The sequence below is a fragment of the Ochotona curzoniae genome, unplaced genomic scaffold, assembly GCF_017591425.1.
Source record: "Ochotona curzoniae isolate NIBS_2020 unplaced genomic scaffold, NIBS_Ocur_1.0 contig_1274, whole genome shotgun sequence".
Lineage (NCBI taxonomy): Eukaryota > Metazoa > Chordata > Mammalia > Lagomorpha > Ochotonidae > Ochotona > Ochotona curzoniae.
In genome coordinates this window covers 9,517,092-9,541,265 of record NW_024465023.1, presented here as the reverse complement: position 1 = coordinate 9,541,265, position 24,174 = coordinate 9,517,092, and the positions used below count along the sequence as shown (strand labels likewise).

Sequence of the window (24,174 nt, the reverse complement as noted above, 5' to 3'; positions counted from 1 at the left end):
GAAGAACTATCAAGCTGAGCGCAGCCAAACCACAGGATCATGAAAGCTAAAACTAACTTGTGACTTCAAGGCACCAAGTTTTAGGGTGCCTGCTGCATAGCAATGGATAACAAAATCACCTAGGAAAGGTTGCCAACACCCCTTTTAAAGTTTGTCACATCCTTACCCTCCTGTCCCCCTCACCATAAAAACAACACTGCCCATCAGATTTTTCAGTCCCTTTAATCAGGAAGTCTGAGAGGACAGAATGGCAGGCAGGGGGAGGGCAGGGTGCCGTTTCTTGAGCCCCACTCAGCAACTGCTCAGTCCTCATCCTCTGGCAGCTGGATCTTGCTGGGATCGAAGCAGTTGGATTCCATAAGAGGGAGACCATTGGCCTCTCGGTATTTCACCAGCCTCTCAGCTTCCCGGCGGGCCCATTCCTGCATCCTGGAGGAAGCAACCGTGGGGGGAGAGGTGAGAGAGCCTCATTGGATGTCAATCCCCCATCTCACCTCCCCATTTCCCAACGTAGCAGGGACAGGATTCCTGGTAGACACCCAGTCAACCTCCACCTTGTCCCATTCTCTTGGCCATCCTGTACCTGTAGTCAGGCAGATAAATCAGAAAGGTGGTGCCAAAGACCAGGACAATGGAGAAGCCAAAGAAAAAGACAGCTCGCATGTTCCAGAGGTCCACAACAGGGTCCCTGTCGTATCCATGGCAGTCTGGGTTCTGTGGAGAAGGAAAAGTCAACAAGGGCTTCCTGCTGCTCCACAATGCATTCCGCTGGCCTGCATCAATCTCCCCTTCCTTACCAAATTCTTCCATTTGACTCTAACCACAGGACCTTTGTACTTGCTGTTCCCTCTGCCTGGAAGGCAGCCTTGCTCCCAAAACTAGCCATGACCAGAGATCTAGTTCCTCATTCAAAGTTCTGGCTTTATCATCACTTGCTTCAAGAGATGTTTCCTATTATGCTCAACTATGGGGAACTGCGATTTTTACAGGTCAAAAGAGGTTGAATACTTGCAATTTCCTATGGGTCAAACTAACAAAACAGCTGCCAACTACCTGCCCTCGCAGTCACCCTGTATCCATGTATTCCATTTAACGATCTTCACAACTGATTTACCAAAGCAGCACTAGATCCTCTGGGTCACATTATGTTACTACCCATCATATCACTCTCTGTATTTTTAATATACTGCATATTAACTTCCTCTCTTCTTCCTCATCACAAAAATGCTCAGAAAACAAACTTTGCCTGACTTCCACACTTTTGGAACCTCTAGTCCCTGAATGGTGCCTATATGTGGCGGAGCCTATTTACCCAATGAATGAATGAGAATCCTAGATATGCAAGCCGGAGGTTACTACTATGTGTCAAGTCTTCCCACCCCTAAGATTTATTTATATATTTGAAAAGTAGAGTTAACAAAGGAGGAGAGAGAAGAGGAAGAGAGAGAGAAAGATCCTTCATTGTGCTGGTTCATTCCCCAAAAGGCCACAACTGGGCCTGGGCCAGGCTAAAGCCAGGAGCCTGGAACTCCATTCAGGTGTCAGGGACTAAAATACTTGGTCCATCCCCGACTGCCTTCCCAGGTACATTAACAGGGAGCTGGATAGAAGTAGAGGAACTGAGACACAAACCAGTGCCTTCAGATAGGATGCCGGCATCACAGGCAATGTTTTAACCTGCTAGGCAACAAGGGTGGACCTGTGCCAAGTCTTTCACGTACACAAACCTCACAAAGGCCAGTAAGGTCAAAAGAAAGTGACAATAGTGAAAATCCTAATGCTGATGACAGACTGCCACTTGCTATTCTGAGCTTCTGGAGTCATTCAATCACAGCAAATGCAGTGTTGTATTTTCAGAAGATGTCTTATTAATTTTCCCATTCCACAGACAAGGAAACTGAGGTGCTGAGGGATGAAGTTATCTGCCCAAGGTCACACAGGTAAGTGTCAGTGCTTGGATTCTAATCCTACTGACTCCGGACTGCACTCTCAAATAGAACACAGATCTGCTAATCCTGTTATTTGAGTTTCTTTCCTCATCTGTGGAATGAGTGTTCATAAAAAGTTCCTACCTCAAAATCAGGTGGTTTTGAGGATTAAATGAGTTAATGGCCTTAAACTGCTCGGGACCCTGACAGGCAACGAGCAAGCACCAAGTACTAGCGTGATGTGTTTCCACAGCCACCACCCTAGGTTTCAAAATAGACTCAATCCTGCCTCTGGCCCCTGAACTGTAGATACCAGAAGCCAAAGGAGGAAAACTAAGCGAGGCAAAATTCCCACGCTTTCAAGGATTTCGCCAGCTGCCTCAGAACGTCCTCTACGGCGCCCCGTCCGCCAGTTCCCGATTGACCCTTTTGGCATCCCGTCTTCCCTCCCTCTCACCTTCTCATAGAGGTTTTCGTCCTCGGGATCTGGGTCTTCCTGCCAGTGGACGGCCGGTGGTGAAGGTCGCCTTCCCGCAACAGCAGACGGAGCGACCACAGCCCTGGAGGAGCTGGATTCCCAGCGAGCGCGGACAGCCGGGAGCCCTCGCGTAGCCGCAGCCGCCAAAAAGTAGCGAGCGGACAACCCTAACATTCCGGCCGCCATGACAGAATGTTGCAGCGTCTCGGGGGCGGAACGGAAATGCGCTTGTGCGCAGCTGCAGCTGGTCCGAACGCGATAATTCTCGCTCTGCCCTACCACACTAAATAGGTTCCGGGTGTAGGTTCCTATTGTCAGAAGAGGCGGGCTTCGTGGGGGCGCCTTCTTTCCGTCCCGTTGTCACAGCCTCCTGAGAAATTTCTTATAGATAGGTTGTCACATAGCCTTCATAGGAAGCCTACGGTGACATTTGGATGGCTATGGGTCCCAGCCAATCGCCCGGAGAGTTCCCTCGCCCTTTGGATGAAGAGGCGGAGCTTCCGCTTGCCTTTCATCTTCAAAGGAAGCCAATCGTCTAAAAAGCGGGCCTCGCTGGATTGGCCAATAGCGACTTTTTTCTCGGCTTCTGGGGCGTTCTCACGGAGAGTAGGGAAGTGGCCTACGCTTGCCAATCAGAGTTGGCCAGGGCTGGCCGACGGCGGGCGGCGACCAATAGACGAGGCCGGCCAGAGCGCGCTCCCTTAGTAGGTGGATGGTGGTCAGAGCGCCGGCTGCCTTCTTGTCGTCGCCATTTTGTGCTGGTGATTGCGGCCGGCTGCGAGTAGGCGGCCGTGAGTTTCCCTGGGAGGGCACCAGGCTTGGCGCCTCTCTCCCCCTCTGCCCCTCCTTTCTACCTCCAGCTTTGGACTTGATTGTTGCATGCTCCAGCTCCGACTGAGCTAGGAGACTTGGAGAAGGTGGCGGCGGGCCGAGGTGATGTCTGGGAGCCCTCCCTTGACAGCCCGGGCCGAGAAGGTGAGCGTCGACGCTGGTCGTGGGGGCGGAGGTAAGGGATCCCGGGCGGGGGGAGGGATGCAGAGATGAGGCGCTGAGGGCGGACTGTGGGATTGGGACATGCACGGTTCCGAGGGATGCATGCTCGCTCTGGACCCGAGAGAGGGGGTGTCTTCCCCCCCCTTGTGAAATCAAGGGCGCGTGCGCGATTGGGACATGGGATGGGTGCACGCGGGCTGGGGGAAGGGAAGGAAAGATGGGAGTGGGTTACTGTAGCTAACCCTGTTTGCTACACAGAAGTTTGCCCAGACGTCTACGACTTGAGTGTGGATCCCTAAAGGAAAGGGATGTGCTGGCCACTGTGTCTTTGGCACTGCCTAGTGCACGGGAAGTGCTCGGCGGCTCGGGTCCTTATTGGGGCGGGCACTGGGGGGAAGAAATGTGAGACTGGTCTTTATCCTCAGCGGGGCGGGGGTGGGGTGGGCGACGGCGGTCCTTATCCTTGGGGGAGGCTCCCCAATGATGGCCGTAACTCACTTGTTGGATGGGAGGAGGGATGTATGGAATGTGTGTGTGTCTGTCTGCGTGAAGACAGAGACTGCCCATTCTTCTGAGTTCTCCGTACCGTTGAAAGAGGGCACCGTGTGATTTTGGCCCGTATCTTGTGCATGCCAGAGTCTGTTGGATTTTGGAGCTAGGTCCCTGCCGCTGGAGCCCCTGCTAGTGGTTCTAACTTAGGGGTCTGGGAGCCAGTAACTCTGGTTCCCTGTGGCTCGAGGAGGAAGAGAAAGCAACTCGGTGTGTGTGCTTGGAGGGTAGGTGTGGTGGTGACCTAGTGTTGGGTAGCTGCTGCTACCACCTCACTTTACCTGAAAGCTGTTCCGAGGGGGATTGCATTCCAACCCCTACCAGGATTGTAATAAAATGATGAGCCAGCCCTCTTAGGTCTCAAGCAATCCTGAAGGTTGAATGAAATGCTTGCTCCTCCGGTCACAACCTCAGAAAGAGCTTCTGGAAAAACTTGGGCTTAGAGCCCTGGAGAGCGAGCTACCTTGGGACCTGGCTGCATCTCAGAGATAGGGCTGGGCCAGGTGGGAGCCTAGGCTCTGCTATTGACCAGCAACCCTAAGGGAGGTAGCAGTCGTCTTGTCCCTGAAGTAGTCTCCTTTTCATGTGCCCCGCGCCCAGAGCCTTGCACGATCTCTGGCTGCCTTGAAGGGAGTAGTCAGAGTCTGGCTGGGCAGATGAAATGGTCCCTTGACTGGTGGAGTGCCCGCCTGGATCTCCCATTGTTGTGAACTTTTGTGTCTGTGCCTAAACTCAGGCAACTCCTTCAGCACTGAGAAGCACTCCCCCACCCTCCCATCCCATCCTGTGCAAGGCAGGTGGCCCCAGACTTGAACTTGTCTATCAGTCTCAGATGGTAAAACTGTGGCCACATAATGAGCAGCTCCACCAGTTCTCTCTGCAAGATGCCCCTGTCTGATGACGAGCTTACTGTGCCCCAAGGTGGTGTGCTCTACTTTCTGTATTGTTAGGGAAAGGAAGGAGCAGACCCGGTTGGAGCAGCCTTGTTGCAGCCAGATCCATGGGAGTGCTACGAACTGGCAAACAACATCCATGGACTAAGGGATAGCAGACAGTCTTGAGAATGTGTTTCTTGAGGAGGTTCACCCTGCCCCAGCTGCCTTGACCTCTTTCTTCCTTCTGCTCTCCCCAGAATCCCTGCAGGAAGCATCACCCAGGCTGGCAGATCATGGTGGCAGCAGCGGGGGTGGCTGGGAAGTGAAACGGAGCCAGCGGCAGAGGAGGGGACCCAGCAGCCCCCGCAGGTCCTATCAGGACATGGAGTATGAAAGACGGTGAGTTCTTGGCTCCTAACCCTTCCAAGCAGCCTAGGCTTGTGCCTGTGTGAGAACCGGTCCAGGAAGGTGTGTCCACAAAGGCTTTGGGGCAGGGAAATCAGCACAACAGGCAATGTGCTGGCTGTTTTTGTTTTTGTTTTTTTTTCCCAGCGGGTATGGATTCTGCACTTGTCAGCCTGGACTGGTGCTAGGTCCTGGGAGTGCCTTGATGAATGAGACAAGGAGGAAAGCATTCCCTGTACGCAGGATCTCACAAGGGACACAGCACAGTTTATAAGTGATTACAAACACAGCTTGATGGATACGGTAGCCATGTGTGAGGGTGGGAAGCGATCAAAAGAAAGGGAAGAATCGGGGTTGACGCTATTATAGGCATGTGATGTTGTCCACCAAGGTGAAGGCTGCCACTGCAGGAGCAGGAGGAAAAAAAGAGGAGGTAGAGGTCGGGACTGTAGTCTGGGGCTTGAGGAATGGTTGGGAATGATGCTTTAAGAATCAGGCCAAGTGTGGGGCAAGACGGGTCAGATAGCAGGCGACTCCAGGGGCAGAGGGACTGCACTTGGCATGATACTTACCTTCACACTTTTTTTTTTTTCAATTCTGGTATGTACAGAAACCAGTTGGGACATTAGGTTAAATCCAGAAATCCTGGATAGAATTCCCCAGGCCCTTGCTAGCCTGGTGGATCACCCCAGATAATTGTGAGATAGTTGTTCCATCCCTGACATTTTAAGAGTGTCTAAGAGACCAAACCTAACTCTCTCAAAAAGCCTGTATTAAGAGTCAACAAATTTATAAAAGGCTGGAGTTGCAAGATATAGTTTACAATTTCCTTATATCACTACCCTCTTGTTTAAATCTTCATATATTTGTTATTTACCGTGATACAGTTCTGTGGGTATAGGAGCTCTTCCTTTCCCCTCCCCCCCTTTCCTCCTTCTCCCTCCTCTTCCCACCCCCAAAAGAACACAGTACCATGGTCTGTTAGTAACAATTACAATTTCTGCTATTTAAATGAACCAAGGTATAGTAGGTATAGGTAGAGGTACAAAAGCTGTATCTGCATCTGCTGTATGGTTACATTTACATGTTTCAGATGATATTCTGGTATGTTTACATGTTTCAAAATGGGAGTCCTACTTTTATTCTGGAGTAGAGATGGCTACTGTAACTTCACTTTACAGTATGCTGATCTCCATTATACCCTTCATCTGTGAGAATGAAATAAGCCAGTTCGTGAAGGACAAGTATGTTCTCTCTGCTATAACAGCATTTAGGGAAATCACAAAATAAAAGTTTTCTGCTCTGCAAAAAAAAAATGTTTCCAAATTTGAGACATGATCATCATCAAGAATCGTTTGGTCTTGACCTTCTTTTACAATGGCTTTGGAAAGGCATTTGATTTGGGGCCATGTTCATTAGAAGTGCTGTGTGGTCACATCTGCGTTTGAGTGAGGGACCTGCTTCTTCGGATGTTGTTACCAAAGAAAGTGCTTGCTTTCTCTTGACTTTTAAAGAGCCTCAAGTGCAGAGGATTGCGTTAGTCACAACTTCCAGTTCAAGGTAGGTTTCTATTATAGGTCAGCATAAGACCTCCTCTTGTTATGTTTATTTTTTTGGTTGTATTTCCAATTCCCACCTCTGTGGGCAGCTGCTGTGTTGTGTTTGATAGGTGTCCTTCTAAAATAGGGTAGTGTTGTTTGGAGTGTCTGTGTTTTCAATTCACACCGACAGCATAGTGCTACAGTCTGCGGTCTATTTCCTGAGCTCTGTATTACTCAGCGCTGTGTAAGATTTATCCACATTGCCATGTGTTTATATTGGTGCTTTGCTTCCAGTTGCTGCCAAAGGCACCATGGAGTGTACCTAACTGCATTTCACATAACAGTTCCCCCAAGGAAAAGTCCTGTCCTTAATTTTTTGGAAGGGGTAAGGGGAGACTTACCATTTATTGATGACAAATATTCTACATCATGATTCTCTCTAGTCAGAAGTTCTTTGAGAACATGCCATTGGCCTTGATCAATGGGAGAATGTAGTCAACACACACCCATCCTGCAAATGGCCTCTACAGATCCGGGAATGCTTTTTTGGTTTTTGTTTATTTGTTTATTTTGTTTATTTAGATCAGGACTGTTTTAAACTGGCCGTTAAACCTGCGAGTGAAGGCAGTTAAGCCTTGTCAACTTCTGCTGCGTTCATCTGGATAGATGTATGATCCTTGGCACAGATTCACGGGTAGAACATCCCATCTGTTATTAATTTTGTTGTGTTAAAATCATCTCTTTTTGCCTTATGACTTGTACTTTCACAATCTTTTCCTACCTCAGATCACAATGATTCTTCCACCTGTAGTTTTTCCTTTTGCATTCAGGTCTGTCAGCCAGCTAGGGTCCACTTTGGAAGCTTGTGCAAGGTAGGTTCTGATTTTGTTTTCCGATTTTCCTAGTGATACCTGCTCAATGGTTCATTCTTCTCTACTGAAGAGCCTTATTTTCCTTATGGTAGCTTTATACAGTCTATTAATTACTGCCTTTTTGCTCTTATTTATCAATGATAATTTAGCCTTTTGTGCAGCTTTCTTATGCATAAAATGTGCTGAAGTCCTCAGCGAGATTTTTGACCATGATTGTACTGGATTTCTGTGCAAATTTGGAAAAAGAAAATGGTCAGCTTTGTAAATGGTTATCTCTTCCAAGACACATATGGAAAATATTTTAAAATTTGTTTAAGGGGCATAAAATCTGAATAAATGAGAAGCCCAGGTCTTGTGTATTTGCCAAAGTAATCCATAGGCCCTGAAGTACATTTCATTGACATCTCCTTTTAAATATATTGTTTTTATTATTAAATATATATATTTCCCCTTTTGGTACTCTTTGTTGGAACACAAGAATGTGCTATGCTACTTTGTCATTTTTATTTACTTATTTACATTTACTTGTTTATTTATTGGAAAGACACGATGCTCCTGTTTTGTGATTTACTCTGCAAATGCCTACAACTGCTAGCCAGAACTGGGCTAAGACCAAAGGCAGGAGCTGGGAATTCGGGCTAGATCTCCTGCACAGGTGACAGGAGTCCAGAGTTGAGCCACTCACACTGCCGCCTAGGGTACCCGTTAGCCACAGGCAGGTGTCTGACACAGGCCCTCTGATGGGGGAGACAAGGGTATCAGAACTGACACATGAACTGCTAGACTAAACACCTTTTCCCCCCTCTTGCTATTTCTAGCCATTCACTGTTAGTTCTCACGGTCTTTCCTAAGTAGTTGGCTGTGCATATAAATCTATCCTGTCGCTTTTTTTTTTTTTTTCCAAAACCGTTACCTTGTTCAAGACTTTAGTGCCATGTCAGCTAGTGTCACTGTGATTGGGAGTTACAGAAAATATGAAGAACAATGGCTTAAACAAAATGTGTAATTTTTCTTCTCCTTAAAGGCAGATAAGTGGTTAATCCAAGGCCTTTTCTGCAGTTACCCTCGGCACAAAGGAACTTGTGGCAACAGGGAGACGGAAGAGGAGTGAGAGGGTGTGCCTTCTCATTTAAACAACACTTCTTGGAAGTTTTATGTAATATTCCTCTTTACTTCCCATTCACCAAAATTTAGCCACGTGATTTTTATTCTGGGTAGCCACATGCCCAGCTCAACACTGGGAATTCTGGGATTAAGAATATTCAGGGTCGAGGCTGATGCCGTGACATAGTAGGTTAAGCTTTCACCTGTGCCACAGGCATCCCATGTGAACTTCAGTTGGAGTCCTGGCTTCTCCATTTCTGGTCCAGTGTTCTGCTAATAATGGCTTGGAAACGCAGCCAAGGAGGAGGTTGGGCCCCTGAACCCACATGGGAGACCCAGAAGCTCCTCGCTCCTGGCTTCAGATCGGCCCAGCTCCAGCTGTTGGGTCCATTTGGGAAATTAACTAGTGGCTGAAATCCGATCTTTCTCTCACTGTTTCTTCCTTCTCTCTCTCTAACTCTGCCTTTCAAATAATAAGTAAATAAATCTTTTTTTTTTAATGTAAATGTGTCCCTACTTTTAAAGATAAATATATATTTAAATAGATTTATATCAGAAAGGCAGATTTACAGAGAGAAAGATCTTCTGTCCACTGGTTCACTCCCCAAGTGGCTGCAATGGCCAGAACTGAGCCAGTCCAAAGCCAGAAGCCAGGATCTTCTTCTGGGTCTCTCACACGGGTGCAGGGTCCCAAGGCTTTGAGCAATCCTCCTCTGCTTTCCTAGGCCACAAGCAGGGAGCTGGGTGGGAAGTGGGGCAACCAAGATACGGACCGGTACCCATATGGGATCCCAGCATGTGCAAGGTGAGGACTTTAGCAATTAGGCTATCGTGCCGGGCCTGTAAATAAATCTTCAAAAGAAACAAAGATATCCAGGATTGAGGCAGGATTTTGGTCTAATGGTTTAGATGCCCCTTGGGGTACCCACATCCCATATTGGAGTGCATGGGGTCAGGTCCCTGCTGCTTTGCAAATATGAGTCCTGAGAGGCAGCAGATAGGGCTCAAGTTGCTGGGCCCTTAGCAGCCATGTGGGAGACCTCGATTGAGTTTCCAACTTCCCAGGCATTTGAGGAGTGAACCAGCAGATTGGAGGCCTATCTGTCCGTCTGTCTCTCTGTCTCCCAAATGAATAAAATGAATAAATGAAAGTTTAAAAAAGAATGCCTAGTACCCGATTCAGTAGGTAGCTTTATGTTGTCCCTAAGCTTAAAATAAATGAGCCTAAATTTTCTCCATTAAATGTGAATAATACAGTAAATTTTTTTTTTAATATATCCATTAATAAATCAGGAAAATTCTCTAATCTTAATTTGCTAATATTGGTCATGTTTGAATTTTGAACTTAATCACATGCTTTGCCTTTTGTCCATTAATTACATAAATGGTATTAAATTACATGCTTGGCATTAAACTGTACTTGGTGCATGTGTATATGTGTAAAGCTTATTCTTTGGGTCCAGTGCAGTAGCCTAGTTGCTAAAGTCCTCGCTTTGCATGTGCCAGGATCCCATAAGGGCACTGATTCACATTCCAGCTGCCAGAACAGTTGAAAGAAAAAGTGCAATGAGCCCTCATGTATGTTCTGCCCAGAGTTACTGATTGTCCATCTTTGCTGTTGCACTTGTCACTCTTCTGTACACATGCAAACATATACGTACGACTTTTCAGACTTGGTTAGTATAACCCTTTAAGTATGACATTATCTACAAAGTCTTAGCAATTCAAAAAAATTAATATTATGATAAAACTGCATGGATTTTTTCCCCCTCAAAATAAAGTTAGTCTTTGAAATTTTTATTTATTTGAGACATACGGAAAGACAGCTTCTATCTGCTGGTTCACGCCTCATGATAGCTGAGACTGATCCAGGATGGGAGCCAGAAACCAAGAGCCAAGAAATCAATCCAGGATGACGGGATTGCCTGAGTTGTCACCACTTCTTCCCTGGGCCTGCGGTACCAAACTGGAGTTAGGAGCCAAGGCCAGGAGTTGAACCTAGGTCCTCCAGTGTGGGATGTGGTGTCATAAATGCTAGGCAAAGGCCCATCCCAACTTGTTTAAATCTGTGTCTCTGTGAACATTAAAAGATTTATCTGGTGCTGGCATGGTAGGGTAACGAGCTAAGCCTCAGGCTGCAGTGCCAGCATCCCACATTGGCATCAGTTTGAGTCCTGGCTGTTCCCTTTCTGATCCAGCTCCCTTCTTATGGCCTGGAAAAGCAGCCTCTCCACCCACAGTGGGGACCTGGAAGAAGTTCCTGCTTCCTGCCTTCGGACTGGCCCGTCTCTGACGGTTGTGGCCACTTGAGGAGTGAACCAGGAAATGGAAGCTCTCACTCTCTTTGTTTCTCCTTCTCTCTCTGTAACTCTGCCTTTCCAGTAAAAACAAATAGATGTTTAAGAAAGATTTAGTTGTGTGTTTGAAAGGCAGTTACAACAGAGAGGGAGAGACAGAAAGATATCATCCATCTGCTATTTGACTTTCCAGATGGCCCCAGAAGAACTGGGGCTGGGGCTGGCCAAAGCCAGGAGCCAGGAGCTTCATCTAGATTGTCAACATGGGTGGCAAAAGCCTAAAAAATTGTGCTATCTCCTTGGGCCATCGCTCCCAGTTCTCTCCCAGCTACCTGGTAGACATGGCTTAGAGCTTACTTGTCCTGGCCTAAGGCACAGCTTCCAGCCCTGTGTATGGCTTGACATGACTGGAAGTCAGCAGGATTAGGCGTGCCCTTTAGCCTAATCACAATGTCATTATTGGGTGAAGGGATCACCTGAAAACGCCTTCTTACCTCCCTCCCCCACTTTCCTTAAACCTTTAAAAACCTGGAACTTGTGCTAAATAAACGGACATTCCTCACCAGCCTGTCTCCGGTGGTTCCCTGACCAAAGAACACTGTCACCTTGGGCCCTACTGGTAGGACTTAAACCCCGAGAATTTCCCACTGCTTTTCTAGGCACATTAGCAGAGAGATGGATCAGAAGTGGAGCAGCCAGGACTTAAACTGGCACTTATATGGATGTCAGTGCCAACTCTGATATGATGCTTTCATTTTTACCTTCTTTTTTTTTCCCCCCACATTATTATTTTTTCCCTGAATTTTTACTTTCTTAATTATCATTTTGTTTACTTTTAACCTGAAAAGTGGGCAAACAAATATCTGCTAATTCACTTCCCCAGATGCTCCCAATAGCCAGGGCTGGGCTAGGGTGAAACCAGGAGCCTGGAACTTCCTCTCGGTCTCCCAGTATGAGTGGGTGGCAGGGGTCGGCTGCTGCCTCCCAGGGTGCACATTATCAGGAAAGTGAAACAGAAGCAAAATAACGGATGCAAAAGCACACTAATATGGGTGCAGCACCCCTGCCCCCCACAAGCAGCAACTTAATTGTGCCTTGAACTCCCGCCTCCACATGATACCTTTTTAATAAAGATTTATTTAAACTTAATTGAAAAACAGATATACAGAGAAAAGGAAAGACAGAGGGAGAAACATCTTCCATTTGTTGGTTCACTCCCCAAGTGGCCACAGTGGCCAGAGCTGAGCCTATCTGAAGCCTGGAACTTCTTCTGGGTCTCCCATATGGGTGCAGGGTCCCAAGGCTTTAGGCCATCCACTGCTTGGAGCTGGATGGGAAGTGGAACGAACAACTGGGACACAAACCAGCTCCCATATGGGATGCTAGAGCTTGCAGGGAGAGGGTTAGCCAAATGAGTCATCTCACTGGGACTATAATGCCGTTTAATGTTCGAAGCCCATATTAACATCTTATGAAGAAATTTACTGTTGTACAGGAAAAAAATGATGATGATATTAGTGTGGAAACAATGGTATTACCCTCTTTCCTGTAGCCCTTGACTCTTTGTACCCTAAGCAACTAAGTAAAATTATTTTAAAAATAAAGTACTTCCAAAAAAGAAAGAAAGAAATATGCTGTTGTGGCAATATGGGAAAAATCAGTCGGGGGGTTGGAAGCTGGGGGAGGGGAATCCTGGACTATACAGAATTGTATAATAACATTCAAAAGTAAAACAAAGAAAAACAAAACCCAAAAAAGCCCATATTAAGATGTCATCAGTTGTCTCAGTAATATCATAGCTGATCTTCCCCAAAGCAGGAATTCAGTCAACATCACATGATATGCTGAGCTGTTTTGTATCTTTTTTAGTGTATTAATTTAATGAACAATTGAACAATTATTCAGTCTGCCTTATTTGTCTTGCTTTAAGGTATGTTTTGTTGATTAGTTCTCAATTTGGGTTTTTACAGTGCTTACTCGTGAATTTTTGACAGATTTAAATGATTTGTGTAAATTCTAAAAACAGGCTGATTAGTTATTATAGTATCTAAAATATTTGTGTATCTTTATCAGTTAAGTGGTCCTATAATTTTATTTTCTGCATTTAAATCAAAGGAGCTCTATATTTTTCTTTTTTTAAGATTTATTTATTTTTATTACAAAGTCATATACAGAGAGGAGAGACAGAGAGAAAGATCTTCCGTCCAATGGTTCACTCCGCAAGTGACCGCAACAGCCGGTGCTGCACCGATCCGAACCAAGGAGCCTCTTCCAGGTCTCCCTCATGGGTGCAGGGTCCCAAGGCTTTGAACCATCCTAGACTGCTTTCCCGGGCCACAAGCAGGGAGCTGGATGGGAAGTGGAGCTGGCCGGGATTAGAACCGGCACCCATACGGGATCCCAGGCGCATTCAAGGCGAGAACTTTAGCTGCTAGGCCATGCTGCCGGGCCCTATGTTTTTCTTTATTGGAGAACCTTGGGTAAGAATTATCTGCACCTTGGAGCAGGTACTATGGCTCAGTGGGATAAGCTGCCAGTTGGGATGCCTACAACTCAATATTGGACCGCCAATTGGAGTCCCAGCCCCTCTGCTTCTGATCCAGCTTCCTTCTAATGCATCCTGGGAAGCAATGAATGAAGGCCCCTTAATTGGGTTACTGCTGCCAACGTGGGATACCCAGATAGAGTTTCTGGCTCCTGGCTTCTGCCTGGTCCAGCACTGGCTGTTGAGGACATTTGGAGAATCAACCACCAGACAGAAGGTCAATCTCCCTCTCTCTCCCTCCCTTCCTCCTTCCCTCTCTCCTTATCCCTCTCCCATTTATTGAAAATAAGTAATAAAGTTTTCTATAATTAAAATATATATATATATATGTATATTAAAAACTTTGGAACTTTTAATAGACCTTAAGCCTGGGGTTTTGATTATCATTTCATCTCTTCTGCCAGTTTTGGCATTTTATGTTTTCCAAAAATGTACTCATTGTGTTAAGAGTCTTCGTGTGTTTGGGTAATTCAGTCTAGATTCCTAGAAATGTATTGTAAAAGGAATCTGTCTGCGGAAGATGTTTGAATATTCACAGTGCCTAATGGCCAATGAAGACTATCCCTCCCTATCCAAGCATGCTCCCTTTCTGTGTCTTAGTAAAAATTCAGGCGATCACATTCAACTGGCTTGAGTCCTGAGTGTAAGATAGCTCAGTATTTCATCTGTAATTTAATATCAGGATTCAGTTCTTTTGAATCCTGATGACTGGAGTTCAAGTAATGAGAGGTACTATAGTAAACAAGCGTCAAAGAAACCTGGTTATCAGAAACCTTAAAGGTATTCACGCCACTGACCGACCTCTTACCTAATAAGCTATTATCATAAAGAAACAAATTGGATTCCAAAGCAAGCTCATAAGGACAGGGACTTCATTTTGTTCACAGCAGTATCCCCAGCACCCGGAAGAATTCCTAATGTGTGGTAAGCCTTGTTAAGTGAATAAGTGAACGGGAGAAAATTATGAAAAATATTGGAAACCAACCAAGTATCTGAAACATTTTAAAAGAGACCTTTGGCCTGGTTGTTAAGCCAGTTGAGGGCCCGGCGCGATGGTGCAGTGGTTAAGGTCCTTGCCTTGAATGCCCGGGATCCCATATGGGCACCGGTTCTAATCCCGGCAGCCCCACTTCCCATCCAATTCCCTGCCTGTGGCCTGGGAAAGCAGTCGAGGACGGCCCAAAGCCTTGGGACCCTGCACCTGCGTGGGAGACCCGGAAGAGGCTCCTTGCTTCGGACTGGCATGGCATCGGCCATTGCACTCACTTGCGGAGTGAATCATCGGACGGAAGATCTTCCTCTCTGTGTATCCGCCTTTCAAATAAAATAAATTTAAAAAAAAAAAAAGAAGCCAGTTGGGATGCCTGGCATCCCTGGGTTCGGGTACTGGACTCTGGCTGCCAACCCCAGCTTCCCGGGGAGGCAGTAGTGATGGCTCACGTCCTTAATGGGCAATTGAGGAATGCATCAACATGGAATGCTCTCCTGTGTGTTTTCTCTCTCCCTCTCAAATAATACTTTTTTAAAAGAAGATATTTTCTTCATTTGTTACTTTTGTTGGTATAGTGCTTTCCCAATATTTTAATATGAAATTTCAGCCATAAAATAGAATTAGAGTGAACATTTGACTACCTGTCCACTAGAGTCTCCCATTAGTATTTTATCATACTTGCTTTATCGCATTTATTTCTAAAGATTTATTCATTTATTTAAAAGATAGAGTGGCAGGGAGCAAGAGAGACAGAGGGCCTCCATTATTTGGTTTACTTTTCAAATGGTCACAATAGCCAAGCCTGGGACATGCCAAAACCAGGAGTCCAGCACTCCATCCAAGTCTCCTATGTGAGTGCAGGGACCCAAGTATTTAGGAGCCATCATCATCTGCTGCCTTCCCAGGAGCATTAACATGGAGCTGGATTAGAATTGAAGCAGCTGGGGGGTCCAATGTGATAGCCTAGTTGCTAAAGTCCGCACATTGCATGTGCTGGGATCTCATCTGGGTGCCAGTTCATATCTTACCTGCTCCACTCTTTTTTTTTTTTTAATATTTTTTGTATTTATTTATTGCCAAGTCAGATATACAGAGAAGAGGAGAGACAAAGAATAAGATCTTCCATCCAGTGATTCACTCCCCCAAGTGACTGCAACGGCCAGTGCTGCTCTGTTCAGGCCGGCTGGCCGGTGGCACGGACACGGGGAGAGTCAGGGAATCAGACACCGACAGGAGACCAGTAGTGGTGGAAGAGGTCTCTCTCAGCCTCCCTTTATTCAGCCATATATACCTTTCCCCCAAGCCTCTAGCAGAACAATTGGATGCTAATGAGTCTGACAGACAAGGTGCCACTAGCCTCCAAGCCCATTTCCTGCAGGAGCCAAGCTTAACAAATGCTAATCAACTCCTCAGCCCAACAGATCTCCCTTCCTTGTTTTAAAGCAGACTTGTCTGCACCTGTCTTAGGTTGTGGACTCTAGGTTACCAGCCTTACCCGTCATTGGGAATCTCCATAGCATGACGGGAGCCCCTGTCTTAGGTTGGTCAGTGCCCGGTCCATCTTACCTGTCACTGGCTGCCATCCAACACGTTGTCTGCTGCAGCTGCACAAACCATACTTGGGGAGGTCGGTTACCCTGTTCCATGGCTAGGAGTGATTGACCTCGGTAGCAACGAGCAGGCAGCAATTCTTGGGCTTGGGAAAACAAAGCACTACACAGGTGAAACATACATAGAGGCATAATGGGAGACAAGAGGCCCTGACCATAGAAACATCTTAGTTCGGTAGCAATGCGCAGACAGCAATTCCCGGGCCTGGAGAAACATACTGCACTACAGGGGTTACACACAAAGAGGCATATGATGGAATACAGGAGGTCCAACCAAATCTCACAGCATCTGCTGTTCTATGCCAACAAATCAACCCACAGTTACAGCGTAAGCATGCCCAACCCTCATGTTCATAGTAAAGTCCTGTTGTTCCATAACTCTGGCAGTCTGATCTGTGACCTCGATCACTGTAACCACGATAACTGCTGGTGGCGGCAGCTGCTGATGTACTGGCTACGATGGTCGCCGTTATGCCAAAGTCTCTTTTGAGCTTATCAGGCCAACAGAGGCCTCTCCGTCAGTCCCAACAGGCACAGGCAGGATTCAGGGCGGCTGCAGGATAACAGCAGAATCACAATAGCCATTCTAGCATGCTGTCAGAGTGCACTGGAACTCGGTGTCATTCACTTTAGAGGCCTTTTCTGTATGTAAGAGAGAAACATAGGGATAATACAGGCAGACACAAGTTCAAAATTCAAGGAGCTGAGGTATATCCACGTGAGCGAGTCCTCAAGTCCAGAGGAGTGATGGAACTGATAAATTCCATAGGAATAATTGTATTCTTAAAGAAGGAAAAACGGGGTGCATGCCAGTGCATGTCTATACCCCACAAAGCTGCCACATAGAAAAGGTGGGTATTTTCCCCGTGGTAATAACAGGGGAATGATAAGAAAAAGCACAGGCAGAAATTGAGCTATAATAAAGGCTGGGCCAGACCCCTAACAGCTGGGGTCGCACACCAGATAGTCTGAAGCCTGGTTAAAGGAGAAACTGGCAGGAAATCCATAAACAAAGAAAATTCCTGCTTTCCATGGCACTTTGCCTTGGGACAAGAGGCCACAAAGGTGCCAGACATAGGACATTCCAGGCCTAGGGCAGATGTGTATTACTTCTTCTTGCCCTCCTTTCAATGATAAAGAGATCGGCCTGAGGCCCTCCCACAATGGCCAGAGGTAGTGGCCTATACTTCAGGTGGGGAATTGATATGTTAATAGCATCCTTGTCCCTTGGTAAATCTAAGACACGGTGGGGGATATTATATTTTTTGAGAAAATGACTTGGGTACCCAATCTAACTCCTCTCTCAATAAGACAAAGAAAAGATAAAGAGAGGGGTGCTTATCAAATACTAATATACTTATATAAAGGTCTAATATACTTGCTTGTCCCGTCGATCTTCCGATTCAAATGCCATCATCTTGGCTAGTACCTGAGCTTTCACAAGACTCAGCAGCAGGAGCTTGCCGGACAAGCCTCTCAGGAATCCACCTTGGACCATTTTCGTTTTCTGGGAAAACACAAACTGAACCTCGCCCCCATATGAGGACGGGATCTGGGCCTTGCCACTGCCCAGTCAAGGGATCCTTCCACATCACATAACCCTTTTCCCCTTATGGGATGGATTCCAATGACAATCTGCAGCAGACCGTCCTTCAGCATCCAAAGTTAGGAAATTTAAGATAAATAATACAAGGTTCAAATGATCTCGGGGAGTACTATACTCCCCCTTTTTAGTTTTAGTAAGATAATCCTAAACAGTACGGTTGGCACTTTGCACAATACCTTGTCCTTGAGGATATTAAGCAAGGAAGGCTTAGATTTGAGCTACAGGGATGCTTACTCTAATGGGGACAGTATAGAGCGAAAACTGTCAAATAATAATCTTATTCAAAGTAAATGAGTTTGTAGCAAAGTTTTAAAAATCATTTAGATACTTTCACAGTCCTATCAGAAAGCTCTGGGAGTGCCTGCAGAATTCAGAGCTCAAGGCAAGCTGCATTTACTATTGATAGGCAAATTATGTGTCCTGGGTTTGCAGCTAAGGATCCAGATAGCTGATGAGACAGATGTGCAAATTTACCTGCTTTTTAAAATGTTTCCTACAGGAAGTTTAAACTTAATTCACAAAAAGTTAGAACATTTTCTGACTAATAAGGAGACAGTAATATATTATTACAATTTTAAACAACTTATACAGAAGACAAACTTAAGACACATGTGTGCGCGCACACACACAGAGACACACACTTTTAGAGACTTGAAAAAATTGTTCTCAATTAAACTTAGTGGTAGTAGTGTTCATCAGAAACCAGTAGCTGAAAAACCATGAAGTAAATAGCTTTGAACCACGACTTTGAGAGAGAAAAGTCACATTATGAAATTCTTTTATCATAATAAGAATACGAATATTAGTCTTTTCGGTAAATAGCTATGCTAAGAATACATAGTGAATAACCAGATACAACTGCAGAGCTAAATCATTAAAAGTGTGTAAACTAAAATTTAAACCTTCACAATTCCATAGGTGTGTACATTATGACACGACAAAATTTTACTCCACTTAGCAATAATCTTAATCCAATCAGCCTGATTAACTGTCTCCACAAAACAGGAGATAAATCCGTTGGCATTCCTGAGGCTTTATAGAGTACCAAGGGAAACCCTAGAATTGGAAACTTGAATTCTTGGATGCCTCTTTAAGGATGGCTAAAAATATCTAAAAGAAGGTTTTTGTTGTTGTTAGTCTAACGCATTATAGATTAGGCTCCAATATTGACATGGAATCATCACTCAAATACCTTTAAAACAAATACAAAATCTTAACCAAGTAAAGCAGTGAGAAATCTGATAACAGCCGAAAACACTAGACTTATTTTAAACTATAAAAATGCTTTGTATACAATACCACATTAATCTAACTTATACCTTGAAATAATTTAACAATGCTTTAGAGTTTACTTCTAAAACAAATTATTTGCAATAAAATTTCACATTTTTGAAAATATCACAAATGAAACTTAAGAGATTTGCCTTGCATTACTTGTATTTCTTAGAATTCTAAAATCCCAAAAGTTGCCATGGGCCATGGATATGCAGATGAAGCTAGCTTGCCAAACATTTATCACAACAAAAGACCTTCCAAAGTACAATTTGCAAGCCTAGAAGACAAGTTTTGTAAAATCATTTTTCTTGACTTTTCCTTTTTTCCTGATCATATTATAAAAATATTTAACAGGTGGACAACCAGGCAACAGAAAACTTAGAGTCAGGTATTGGAGGTCTGGATGAATCAAAAAGCAGACAGCAAAAGCATTCAGCCAAACTTCCAATGGGCGGGGGATCCTTGGAAGACTCACTTCCATCCTCTACCCCTTCCTCGTCCTCAGAAGAGGACTCTGAATCTACTTCGCACAATTGCTCTAGACTTTGTCTGTTCTGTGGTTTCTTTTCCTTATTTGCCCTGGTTTGGAATTCCTTCTGTCTATTTATTCTGGTTCGACGTTCCTTCTGTCTACTATTCGTGGCTTGCAGCTCCTTCTTTGTTACCCTGGTTTGGAGTTCCTTCTGTCTACTTACTCTGGTTTGCGGCTCCCTCCCCCTTCTTACAGATAATTTTTGAAGGAAGGGATGCACCACCACTTGATGGGATGACAAAGCAATATTTACCAAGTGCCACAGGAAAAAGGTGGCTACAGGGAGAGCAAACCATGGGGATACGTCGCAGATAGTTTCAACGAACTTCTGCGAGGCCTTAAGCTTACTGTCGGTGCCTTGTGAGTGGAGCAGATCTCGGACTCCCTTAATTACCTGCATTTTAGCGAGTTATTGCTCCCTGATAAATTTACTTATGTCCCTGCGAAAATTTTTAAACCTGCCTCTACATTTCCGGGGTCCCTCAGATTGTCCCTCGTGCCCCAAAACGGGGAGAAGGTCTGGGGATTAAATCAATTATGCCCCTCCAAAGTTAAATCCTAAACTAGCCTCTGCATTTCCGGGGTCCCTCAGATTGTCCCTCGTGCCCCAAAACGGGGAGAAGGTCTGGGGATTAAATCAATTATGCCCCTCCAAAGTTAAATCCTAAACTAGCCTCTGCATTTCCGGGGTCCCTCAGATTGTCCCTCGTGCCCCTAAACGGGGAGAAGGTCTGGGGATTAAACCAATAATGCCCCTCCAAAATTCCAGGGGTCCCTCAGATTGTCCCTCGTGCCCTAGCGCAGGGAGAGGGTCTGGGGATTAAATCAATAATGCCCCTGCAAAATTCTTAAATTCTAAACTTACCTTCGCAGGTCCAGGGGTCCCTCAGATGTTCATGCCGTGCCGTGCTGTGCCGTGCCATGCCCCACGTTAGGCGCCACCTGTTCAGGCCGGCTGGCCGGTGGCATGGACACGGGGAGAGTCAGGGAATCAGACACCTACAGGAGACCAGTAGTGGTGGAAGAGGTCTCTCTCAGCCTCCCTTTATTCAGCCATATATACCTTTCCCCCAAGCCTCTAGCAGAACAATTGGATGCTAATGAGTCTGACAGACAAGGTGCCACTAGCCTCCAAGCCCATTTCCTGCAGGAGCCAAGCTTAACAAATGCTAATCAACTCCTCAGCCCACAACACTGCTCCAATCCGTAGCCAGGAGCCAGGAACCTGCTTTAAGTTTCCCACGTGAGTGCAGGATCCCAAGGCTTTGGGCCCTCCTCAACTGCCTTCCCAGGCCACAAGCAGGGAACTGGATGGGAAGCCAGGCTGCTGGCTTCCATATTAGAACCGGCGCCCATATGGGATCCTGGTAAGTTCAAGGCAAGAACTTTAGCCACTAGGCTACCACACTAAGCCTGGCTGCTCCACTTCTGATCCAGCTCCCTGCTTGTGGCCTGAGAAAGCAGTCGAGGACAGCCCCAACAAAGACTTGGGACCCCGCACTCACATGGGATACCCTGAAGAGGCTCCTGGCTTCAGATTAGATCAGCACAAGTTAGTCTTTAAAAACAAAAGGATTGAAGCAGCTGGGACTTGAGCTGGTGCTGCCAGTAAGCAGTATCTTAGGCTGCTGTGCAACGGCACTGGCCCCTGTTGATAGTGTTTGTTGTTGTTGTTGTTTTGTTCTGTTTTATCTACTAAGTCGTATTTACCCCCTTTTCCCTTTATAAGACTTCTGGATTTTTATCTTACTGAAGAATGCCTTACCTGTACTTGAGATGATACATCGTGTTCCTAAGTTTTCTTGATTTTCATGATTTCTGTTGGGGAATTAAAATTTTTTATCCTTCTGAAATTTTTGTGATATAAAAACTGAGATAAGTGCCCTGCGCTATGACTCAACTAGCTAATCCTCTCACTTCAAGCACCGGGATCCCATATGGGTGCCAGTTCATGTCCTGACTGCTCCACTTCCCATCCAGCTCCCTGCTTGTGGCCTGGGAAAGCAGTTGAGGATGGCCCAGAACCTTGGGACACTGCACCCAAGTGGGAAACCCAGAAGAAGCTCCTAGCTCCTGGCTCCAGATCAGTTCAACTCTGGCCATTGAAGACATTTGGGTACTGGACCAGCAGATGGAAGATTTCTGTTTTTTCCCTCTTTTTGTATAACTCTTCTTTTCAAATAAATATGAGTACTTTTAAAAAAAAAAAAAGTACATGGAGAGACCGGTACAATGGCTCAACAGGCTAATCCAGAAATAAGCACCAGCATCCTATATAGGTGCTTATTCATGTCCTGGCTACTCCACTTCCCATCCAGCTCCCTGCTTGTGGTCTGGGAAAGCAAAAAAGGATGGCCTAAAGCCTTACAACCTTGTACCTATATAGGAGACCTGGAAGAAGCTCCTGACTCCTGACTTCAGATCGGCCCATCTCCAGCCCTTGCGGTCACTTGGAGAGTGAACCAGCTAATGGAAGATATCTCTCGCTATCTCTCCTTCTCTGTAAATCTGCCTTTCCAAAAAAATAAATAAAGTAAAAAGAAAAATAAATGAAGTGAGATAAACAACTCTCTGTTGGTCAGCATGTTTTCTTTCTGTGAAAGGCCAGGTAGCAGATAGTGAATGATGTTTTTATAAGCAGGCAAGCATATCTGCACATCAAATTCCCAGAACTAGAATTGTGAATTGGAGAACATATAGATTGTGTTTTGTCAGCCATTGCCAAATTCCCCTTGATGGGGATTATTCCACTCTGACAACAGTATGAGTGTGCTTACTGCCCATCAGCCTTGCCAAAGAGTTTGTTGTCAAACATTTGGGCTTTTGCAAATCTCTCACGTTAAAAATGCTCTAACACAAAAGAAGAGTTCTAAATGGTATGTGCAGATATTCCCTCCTCATCCAGGAAATAGAGCTTAATCCCACCCCTGCCCCTGCTTAAATATGGGTTGGTTTTAGTGACACACTTCCAAAGGAAAGGGAAAAATAGAAGTTTTATGGGAGAGAAATCTGGCAGTCAGCTACCATAACCATATGATCAAAGTGGACCTCAGCAATGATAGCAATGATAAATCATATTGATGCCATGTATTCCATGCTGTGACACAATCAGAAGCCTATAATCAATTTCAGGGACATTTTACAAAATACTAGTTGCAGTCATTAGAAAGAACATGAACATTTGGTGTAATAGTTCCAACACCCACATGTCATATCAGGGTGCCAGATTGTCCGCTTTGGGGAATATGGCGGTAAGTCAGGCATGCATGGTCCCTACATTTTCTAGAATTCACAGACTTTTGATCTCATTAAAGAAATGAAAAATAAGCCAACTTTAGTTTGAAAGGCAGCATTGGAGAGCAAGCTTGAATTCACTGGTTCACTCCCCAAATGGTTTTCAGAATCACTTCTGGGCCAAGCTAAAGCCAGGAGTCTGGAACTACATCTGGGTCCCATGTGGGTGGCAGAAGCCATCCTCCACTGCTTTCCCAGTGCATCAGCAGGGAGGTCAATTGAACATTCTGATGTGGGATGCCAGTGTTGCAAGCAGCAGCTTAGCCGGCTACACTACAGTACCAGTCCTTAAACCAACCATGAGAAAGTTATTTTGCAATTAATTCAGTAGGAGAAATTTTAACAGAATAGCTGTCATTGCTGTTGGGTGATCATGAAACCAAGGAGCAGGATGGTGCAGCACACTGCGGGGAGGGGAGAGAGGCAGACAGAGCAGGTCCTATGGATCCTTGATGAGCCTCTGGGTGTTCTGTGGCAGCTAAGAGGGAGTCCCTGAAGGGAGCTATGTGGTTGGGTTTGATCAGCTTTGGCTTAGAGAACACACAAGAGCTGGGTATTTGGGATATAAAGCCTAAACTAAGGGAGGCCTAAGTGGAGATGAGTAAACCAGGAGAGGGCTTCAGGAGAGTGGGACCAAGAGCCTCAGGGACTAGGTTGCAGGGGCAGGGTCATACCTGCCTCTTGTGCCTTTCACCATGGGTGGCCGTCTAATCCCTCACCATCCTTCCTCCCCAGAGGTGGTCGGGGTGACAGGACCGGGCGCTATGGAGCCACGGATCGCTCACAGGATGATGGTGGGGAGAACCGGAGCCGAGACCACGACTACCGGGATATGGACTACCGCTCGTACCCTCGCGAGTATGGTGGCCAGGAAGGCAAGCACGACTACGACGACTCCTCTGAAGAGCAGAGTGCAGAGGTGAGGGCCGGCGGCACCTGGGGCAGGGCTGCTGCAGGGCCTTGGCATCTGGCTACAGCACCTTGTGCGGGCAGCGCTCTGCTCCCATGCCTTCAGACTGCTCAGTGGCTTTGCCTCATGCCCAAGGTCTCCTCTGCCCACTCCCTTCTCTGAAGACTCCTGTCCCAAGTAGGATCTCCCTGGCTTCCCCATGCTTGGCTCTGTACTTCTGAGGGCCCCTGGCCACCACCTCTTTCCCTTCTTCCTTGTACAGTTTGGGGTCAGGGTACACTGCAAGGCCTGTGCTGCTTAGTCCAGCCAGTTCGGAATACTTTTCAAGCCTCCTCTATGCAACCTGACATCTGGGATTGGGAGGGCAAC

General features: G+C 46.0%; 2 protein-coding genes across 7 annotated transcripts in view; one reads left to right on the top strand and one right to left on the bottom strand.

Moving 5' to 3' along the window:
* Positions 1-203: 203 nt before the first annotated feature.
* NDUFB11 (NADH:ubiquinone oxidoreductase subunit B11) lies at positions 204-2,740 on the bottom strand. The gene is made up of 3 exons (XM_041001802.1): positions 2,386-2,740; positions 584-714; positions 204-429 (listed from the first exon to the last, which is right to left on the bottom strand). Exons 1-3 carry the CDS (start codon positions 2,590-2,592, stop codon positions 303-305), a joined length of 465 nt encoding a protein of 154 aa, XP_040857736.1. The 5' UTR covers positions 2,593-2,740; the 3' UTR covers positions 204-302.
* Positions 2,741-3,101: 361 nt separating this feature from the next.
* RBM10 (RNA binding motif protein 10) overlaps positions 3,102-24,174 on the top strand; it is a 35,346-nt gene continuing 14,273 nt past the window's right edge. For 3 of the 6 annotated variants that reach the window (XM_040999421.1, XM_040999430.1, XM_040999411.1), the window contains exons 1-3: positions 3,102-3,412; positions 5,081-5,222; positions 23,631-23,814. In XM_040999421.1, coding sequence (XP_040855355.1) covers positions 3,343-3,412; positions 5,081-5,222; positions 23,631-23,814 — 396 coding nt within the window. In that variant the 5' untranslated portion in view covers positions 3,102-3,342. The remainder of the gene's footprint in view (positions 3,413-5,080; positions 5,223-23,630; positions 23,815-24,174) is intronic. The other 3 variants (XM_040999454.1, XM_040999447.1, XM_040999440.1) reach the window with 2 other exon arrangements.

What these genes read in the sequence shown, in the direction of transcription:
- NDUFB11 (XM_041001802.1), bottom strand. Translation starts at nt 2,592, where the DNA reads ATGGCGGCCGGAATGTTAGGGTTGTCCGCTCGCTACTTTTTGGCGGCT. An exon ending in ACGAAAACCTCTATGAGAAG is followed by an intron (nt 715 to 2,385) that starts GTGAGAGGGAGG and finishes CCTTCTCCACAG; the next exon opens with AACCCAGACTGCCATGGATA. An exon ending in ATTTATCTGCCTGACTACAG is followed by an intron (nt 430 to 583) that starts GTACAGGATGGC and finishes TGCTTCCTCCAG; the next exon opens with GATGCAGGAATGGGCCCGCC.